Source organism: Chinchilla lanigera, unplaced genomic scaffold (assembly GCF_000276665.1).
Source record: "Chinchilla lanigera isolate Chin_1 unplaced genomic scaffold, ChiLan1.0 scaffold00004, whole genome shotgun sequence".
Lineage (NCBI taxonomy): Eukaryota > Metazoa > Chordata > Mammalia > Rodentia > Chinchillidae > Chinchilla > Chinchilla lanigera.
In genome coordinates, this window is record NW_004955405.1 from 38,648,270 (window position 1) to 38,656,564 (window position 8,295).

The following is an 8,295-nucleotide window of genomic DNA, read 5'->3' on the forward strand; positions in this document are numbered from 1 at the left end:
TCTTTAAGAATATAGAATGCTGCTGGGCATAGTGGCACACGCCTGTAATCCCAGCTCGTGGGAGTTGAGGCAGGATTGTCATGATTTTGAGGCCAGCCTGAACTACACAGCAAGACCCCGTCTCAAAAAACAAACAAACAAAAAACTGGTAAGTATATAGAATTCTAGAGCCCAGATGGCACGTGCCTATAACAGTACTCAGGAGGCTGAGGCAGGAGGCTCACTGTTAGTTCAGGGCAGCCTGGGATACACAGTGAGCTCAAGGCCAGCTTGAACTACATAGCCATGCCCTATCTCAAGAAAAATACAGAACCTGAAAAACTTATGGGAAAACAGCCCAGAAGAAAAGCCTACACATTATAGACTCAAGAAACAGTTGAAATTTCTCATGTTAGTTTCTAGGGCGGCCAGAATAATGTACCATGAACTAGGAGGCTCAGAACAACAGAAAGGCATTTCTCCTTGCTCTGGGGCCCAGAACCTTAAACTCCAGGTGTCAGGCTGTGCTCTGTGACTCTGCGTGGAATCTTCTCTGCGTTTAGGGCCAAGTGTTCCCCTGCGTGTGAGTCTTTACATGGCGTTTGCTTCCTGTTAAGACGGCCGCTGTGTTGGGTCAGACCCACCTGGTGACCTCACCCTAACCTGGTTATACCTGTGAAGACCTAACTTCCAAACGCGGCACATTCACAGGACTGGGGGTTAGGACTTCAACATCTCCGTGGAAACAAAATTCAACCCATAAAGTACTCCTTCGCTTTTGCAAGGTTTTTTCCTTTTTCAGTTGTTTTAAAATAAATCCTTTGAGAATCTGCTGCCTGCTTGGCCCTGGCCTACAGTATTTTCTATGACCCTTAGGCAGTCTAGGTCTTGGAATACCAGGAAGAACAGCTGCTTAGAACAATTGTCACTTTGGCTCAAGTGGTACCATCAGCAATAACAACAGCCTCAAACACAGCCTAGAAAGAGACAAGCTGAGGTACCATTGATTTGCCACCTTTAACCTGTATGAACCAATTATTTTATTTAATTTATTTTTTTTGGTACTGGGAATCGAACTCATGACCTTGCGCTTGCTGGGCAGGCGCAGTGCCTGCTGAGCTACATCCCTGGCCCTTTAACCCATATGGACAAGATTTGCAGTTATATAAATCTATTTTTTCTTTTTTTGCAGTTACATAAATCCAAATCAAACCAGAAAACCAGATGTAGTGGCACATGCCTGTAATCCCAGCACTTGGGAGGCTGAGGCAGGAGGACTGTTGCGAGTTCAAGATCAGCTTGGGCTACAAAGTGAGCTCAAGGCCAGCCTGAACTGCATAGCGAGACCCTGTCTCAAAAAGACAATAAACAAATAAATAAATAAATAAATAAATAAATAAATAAATAAAACCAGAAAATTATATGCAAAGTCCTTCATATGTGTCACAGTTTGGGGTTTTGCAAGGATAAACAATACAGAACACATATTTTATCATAGTCGCCCAAAGAATCATATACAAATAGTGCAGGAAATCTGTCCACACACTAAAGACCAAAGAATCCAGCCAAGGACCTGGATCCCACGATAATGTCCTGCATGAGTCCAGCTGAAGACCTAGAGCTCATAACAATGCCTCCCACAAGTCCAACTGGAGGCCCAGAGCCTGTAACAATATCTCATGCAGGCCTGTTTCATGGATCTGCTGGGAAGGCCCAAAGGTCAGTGGTGGAAGCTAGAAAGTCTGTGCCAGCGGGAGGAAGGATCTGTGCCAGCAGGCTGAGGGATCTGCACTGGAGCCAGGAAGGGATGCTCAAAGTAAAACCCAGAGCGCCCCCAAAAGGTACCACAGCCATCCTCAGCAACAGTGAGGTCCTGAGCTCCTCCAATAATGAGGAAAGCCGAGTTCCATCAGGAAAGCCAAAAGGACAAGCTCCTCCAGGAGACTGAGCAGCGCACCATCTTCCCCACTGGAGCCAGGAAGTGATACTCAAAGTGAGGACCAGAGCTCCCCCAAAGTGAACCGAAGCCATTCTCAGCAACAACAGGGTCCCGAGCTCCTTGGATAACGGGGACAGCCAAGTTCATCAGGGAAGCCAGCATGACAAGGTCCTCCAACAGAACCAACAGCTCCTTATAGCTTCCCTCAGCTTCTAACAGCAGCTTCTACCAGCTCCCAACAGCCTCTCTTCTTCTTCTCCAGTTCTGCCTCTTATGCTGTCGACAATGATCCCCAGGTGGGCCTCCCACACTGGTTCCATTCAGCTGGGTGTTACAAGTCGGCCACCAGTTATCAGTCCGCCACAGTAGGTCAATTTTACCATAGGGTGAAAATTTAAAAGGGGTTAGGGAAAAAATAGAGAAGTAGAAGAGGAAGAGATCAGAAGGAAGGCTGGAGGACAACGGGGATCATGCAAACTTTGGGAAACTGGTGCAGATGACAGGAGGGAAAGAGAGAAGGAAGAGATAAAGGGAACACAGAACAGAACAACCACAAAGCTAGAAACCACATTCACACACACATAAAAACAAGATCAAACAAGGAGAAAACAACAACAAAAAAGAGGGAAAGAAGAGCAAAGTCCACTTCCAGGTTTGTCTCTGCTGTCACTGGTGGACAGTGTGTGGAGACAGAGTCCAGATCTGCGCGATTTTTCCCAGCAAGCCAGCAGTAGCTTATGGTGGGCTAGCGGGTAATCTCAGCGAGCCTGCACTTTTACTTCCCCTAAAATTCAGTCTAGATTCTGGCTGTGGGGGCAGAGATCAGATCCTTTCAGCCTGCAGCCCTCAGCACACCTTCTGTGGGCCTGAGCCCAGCTGGGAGCCGCTAGATGGAGCCAGCAGCCCCTCTCCGAGACGGCTCCTGGCCAATCGCTTTCCTGCTTGGGATGACTGAGTCCTCAGCACTCACTGCCTGCTAGTGCAGTCCTTCCCATCCACTGCTCCCCTCCACCACTGCGTCTCTCCTCAGAAGCCTCTGGGGTCGCCAGCAGTCACCGTGTGTCTGCAGATTTGAACCGCTCCTCTCGCACAATGAGTCCATCTCAGGGAGAAGGCGCCACCAGCCACCTCCTTCCTCTTCACTGAAGTTTCTCTCTTCACTCGCTCCGTGTGCTTCAATTTGCACTTCAGATCCTTCCTGGGTCCAGGGGACCCACTTCCCTCCTTGTCTTCCTCACACTGCTGTATTCCAGGGTCTGGACCGCAAGTCTTAGGTGTTTTCTCTGCTGCTTACCGCTCCGCCATCTTTCCGGAAGTTCCCTTTGAGAAAACTTTTAATTTGATTTCTCAGATTTAAAGAATTTCTGACATGTGATGGTTTTAAACCAGCTGAGGCTGGAAGATTCCAAGTTCAAGTTCAAGGCCAGCCTGGACAACCTAGAGACACAGCAACTTTGACCAACTCACAAATGTTATATAATTTGGTTATCTACACACTTGGGAAGAACTTCAAATTTTAAATAATTTTACTTAATACCACGTAGTATGAATAGTACTTTCCAATATTTAGAAAAGTATTAACTTAAGACACTATAAGCACTCACTGCAAAATCACTTTTTATTACATTTATAATTCCCACTTGCCACTACAATCAATTGTGCTCAGAGAAATAAACCATAATTGTAATGGCAGGAGGCAGTGAAAATACTCTTTCACATGTTCCTCGGTATCTTCCAAATCATATATTCAAAGCTCAGAATATGCAGTTTGGCAGTTTTCAAGGTATTGATCAAACTACAAAAAACCGCACCCTATCAGTGCATATCCCTGCAGCATCTCTTCCCACGGTAACTGAATCAGATGCTTAAGGACCAGGAGTTGGGTTCCATAAATTATACAAATGACTTATTCCCAGGGCTCTTGGCATCATCAAATGTAGCAGTTTCTATTGCTGAGAAACCTGAGGTTCGTGTTTTTTTTCCTTCAGTCCCAAAAGCTCTGTCCTGAGTTCTCCAGGCTTTGGTGGGATTTCAGGTATCGTCTACAAAAGAAACAGAAACAAAAAACTAAGACACGAGCACCGTGGAAGGCTGTCATTCGATGTCACAAAGCGCCCTGCGTCCTACACAACAGTCTCTCCTATGAGAACCTCTGGCTGATCGAAAGCCCCTTCCAGCTGTGTTTAGGCCCCTACCATCCTGGCCCCGTCGGAAGGACAACCGCTTACACAGGGACAGCTCACACCAGTTCCACTCAACAGGAAGCACCTGCTACACACAACAGAGCGGTGAGCAGAACTATCACAGCTGGTCTTCGAGGAAGGTGAACAAGAAAGGCAAGAGATGACTTTTCCTTCTTAATAATTTTATTGAGATATAATTCACATATTATACCATTTTCCCTTTTTAAGTGTATAATTCAGAGCTGACTGTGGAGGTACATGCCTGTAATTCCAGACTCTGGGAGGCTGAGGCTGGAAGATTCCAAGTTCAAGTTCAAGGCCAGCCTGGACAACCTAGAGACACAGCAAGACTCTGTCTCGATTAAAAAAATTTTTTTTAAATATTAAAAGCACTGAAGATGTGACTCAGTGTGAAGGACCTGAGTTCATTCCCAGTACTGCCCAAAAAAAGAAAGTGTACAATTCAGGGCTGAGGGCATAGCTCAATGGTAGGGTGCTTGCCCAGTGCACGTGAAGCCCTGGGTTTGATCTCAAGCACCACACACAAGGAAAGTATACAATTCAATGGCTTTTACTATGATCTATTTACAGAGCTGGGAGTCATCACAATAAATTTCAGAACATCTTCACCATTCCCAAAAGAAATTATCCATTAGCATAGCTCCCATTTCAATACAACCCTCCCTACCACTCCCAGAACTTTTTGTCTCCATAAATGCATCTATTTAGGGCATTGTTTTGTTTTATTTTGTTTTGCTTGAGATAAGTCTCAGTATGTAATTCAGCCTGTCCTTGATCTGAATCCTCCTGCCTCTGCCTCCCAAGTGCCGAGATTACAAGCATGTGCCATCACACCTGGCTTTTTGGTGTCTCACAGAAAAGGCAGCATACAGTGTGTGGTCCTTTGTGACTGGACCTTTCACGTAGCTTAATGTTTTCAAGGTTCATCCATGTGTCACATATACCTGTACATCATTTATTTCCTTGCCAAAGTAATATTCCATTGTGCAGACACACCTCATTTTATTTACGCATTCAACAGCTAACTGGCATCTGGATTATTTCAACCTTTAGGCTCTACATTTATATGTAAGTTTTCGGGTAGACATAGGTTTTCGTGCCTGTTGGGTAAAACCTAGAAATGGAACTGCTGGGTCCCACAGTAACTACAGGAGGCATCAGCAGTGTTTTCCAAAGCAGCCACACCTCCCTTCCTTCACACCGTTATCACACCGGGCTCAAACGCCTCCATGTGCCCTCGACACCTTTGCTGCCTGTTCTACTACAGCCACCACAGTTGGCAGGAGTGGCCTCTCGCTGTCACTTTGATTTCCATCTCTCTGGTGCCCACTGACGCGAGCGTCCTTTGCTCTGCTCACTGGCCGAGACGGTGACTTTGAACAAGGACAGGAAGGAAGTTGAGGGTGGTGTTTGTGTGGCAGAGGCACAAATACAGAGACACCCATCAGGGCTCTGCCTTCGTCCCAGGGAAAGCAAGACACTGTCGCAGGTTCCTTGGGAGGTAGGAGGGGCCCACAGTGGGCATCAGGTATCCAGTGCCTTTCACTCTGCTGTGGGAAGACCCTGAGAGTTCTGAGAAGAATGGCGGGACCTGAGCCGGGTGTGGTGGTGAGCGCCTGTCATCCCAGCACTTGGGAGGCAGAGGCAGGAGGATCACCACAAATTCAAGGCCAGCCTGGCCTACATAATGAGTTCAAGGCAGCCTGCAAGACCCATCTCAAAAAAAAGGTGACAGTGGTGGCTTGTTGAGAAAGAACTGCAGGAAAGGGAGAGCAGAAGGCGGAAGGTGGAGGAGAAAGGCGACTAGTAGTGGCCTCGCCCTGGGGGAGGCCATCGAGGTGTGACAAGTGATCCGTGTGTGGGCATCATGTTCAGGTGAATCCCACCGGCCCGCGGTGTTCAGTGAGTGTTAGGATGGCGCCCAAGCTTCAGCCTAAACAACCTGGAAGAAATGAGCCAAACAGCTGGAAGCAAGCACCCTTCGCAGGGCCCTCAGGACGCAGCCCCGGCCCATCATGGTCTCCTCAGCTCTGAGCTCCCCTCAAACCTCTAGTCTGCTACAAGGTTTTGTTACAGAGCAAGAGTAGCAGCAGCAACAGCTGGGACAATTCCAAAGACTAGGCAAAGAGCAGAAACTCTGCCAACACGAGTAAAGCCTGGGCACCCACCCGGCCTCCCCTCCTGGCCTTTAAATGCCCGGAGAGAGGCCCAGTCAGACAGAGGTGGCCTGGACCCTCCAGGTGCCCCTGCTGAAGGGTGGGCACCGATTATGTCGAGACAGGGGAGTCAAGCCCACCTCCAGGTAGATGCCGCGCTCTCTTTCCTGCGTGAGAACTGCTGGTGCCTCTTCCTGCACAGGCGAGCCTAAACAGACCGTATTTCTAAGGGACGCTCTTGTCACTTTCTGTCTCCACTAAGCGTCCCAAAAGAGAAGCGGTCTGAAGTGGCAGGAAGCAGCTGTGACAGCACAGGTTGTACAAAGACCACAACCATTTAAGGCCAAAAGGGACTGAGCAGATAACGTCTGGAATACGTGTACTCCATGGAATATCTACATTATCCCATACAGTGGCCGAGCGGGTACAGCCCATGTCTAGCAAGTGCAAGGCCCTGGGTCCACTCCCTAGATCACAAAAGCACAAAACAGGACTATGCAATGGTTGTAGACTACAAATACACACAAATGTCTATTCACACAGTTAACAGAACAAACTGCACCAAGATGTGTGTATGAACTCTGCGTGTGTGCACACATGTGCGCGTACAAACCCACCAACAGTGGTGACCATAAAAGGGGGAGAAGAGGGACTTTAGTTTTTTACTCGACACACATCTCAACTCGTCTGGAAGTTTTACAGAGCAACTGCATTATCTCCGTAATACGAACAAAAGCGAGACACCAAGCAGCTTGAGGATCTGACTCTCAGCACCGCCTCATGACCCTATGATGTCGGGTCTTCTCCTCCGCCCTTCGGAACCTCAGTCTCCCCGCTGGGCAACACGGATAAACACCTCCAAACTGCGGTGAAAACTAACTGAAATTAATTAATTTCAACACATCGTGGGCCCTGCCTAAATGTGACCTTGTCCGGGCACAGTCCAGGCAGAGTGCTGCTGCAAACCCCTGCAGGCCCACGGTGGACACTCGGCCCAGCCTCCTAAGTCTCCAGTTCCTAATTCGGTGAACGCTTATTACCACTAAAATTTCTCCTTTATTTTTCTTTACTTCTTTATTTATTTATTTATGTCTTTTTGAGACAGGGTCTCACTATGTAGGTCACACTGGCCTTGAGCTCACTGTGTAGCCTAGGCTGGCCTCGTAAAGATCTTCCGGCCTCGTAAAGATCTTCCTGCCTCAGCCTCCCGAGTGCTGGGATGTCAGACGTGGGCCACCAGGCCGGGCAACCCTTTAAAGGCCTCACTTGGCCCGCTCTTCACCCTGCACACACTCACAGGTCCCCCGCGCCGTGCCAAGCTCTATTCTAAGTGACGGAGGCACAAGCGCCCGCGCGAGGAGCGAGTCCAGCGCAGGGTGACAGTCGGGCGCAGCTGGGCGCCCCCGCGGGCCTCGCGCGGAGCCACTTCCGGCCCGGCCCGGAAGTCGGGAGAGGAAGCCACGCGGGACCCGGAGGGAGTACGGACGGCACCGTTGAAAAACTGCTCGGAGGTAGCGTTAGGCCTTCTCAGTCGGAGACGCTGCCGGGACCCCCAGGCGGCACGGACAGGGGGCGCAGAGCGGCAAAGGCGGCGAGGGCCGACCCTCCCACGCCGCCCGGGCCGCCGTGACCCAGCCCCGGCCCCTCCGCACTCACCAGGTCGGGGCGGTAGAACCTGTGCACCGCCTGGGCGCCCGCGCACATGGCCAGGAGGCTGGCCGCTAACATCTTCAGGTAGGTGGGCCAGGACACGCCCGCGGGCATGGTCGGCGGCGGGAGCGCGCGGGCGAGGCGGGGCCTCGGCCGCGCCGGACCCCAAGGGTGAGGAGCGAGCGCCGCGCCGGACGGGAATGTTCGCGCACCGCGGCGCAGGCGCAGCACGGCGCAGGCGCACCACGTGACCCGGCGGAAGTAGGGAAGGGAGCACGCGTCTATTTTTACCTGTTCTCGAGTCCTCGCCAGCCCTGAAATAGCGCCGCACCCGGCCGCTGCCAGAGAAGAAACCAGGAGTCCACGT

The 8,295-nt window shown here is 50.1% G+C and overlaps 1 protein-coding gene across 1 annotated transcript; it reads right to left on the reverse strand.

Annotated features, from left to right (window-relative positions):
• Positions 1 to 3,517: 3,517 nt before the first annotated feature.
• On the reverse strand, positions 3,518 to 8,295 carry LOC102008056 (chromosome unknown open reading frame, human C12orf73). Its single transcript, XM_005374579.2, has 2 exons — positions 7,935 to 8,295; positions 3,518 to 3,960 (listed from the first exon to the last, which is right to left on the reverse strand). Exons 1-2 carry the CDS (start codon positions 8,040 to 8,042, stop codon positions 3,865 to 3,867), a joined length of 204 nt encoding a protein of 67 aa, XP_005374636.1. The 5' UTR covers positions 8,043 to 8,295; the 3' UTR covers positions 3,518 to 3,864.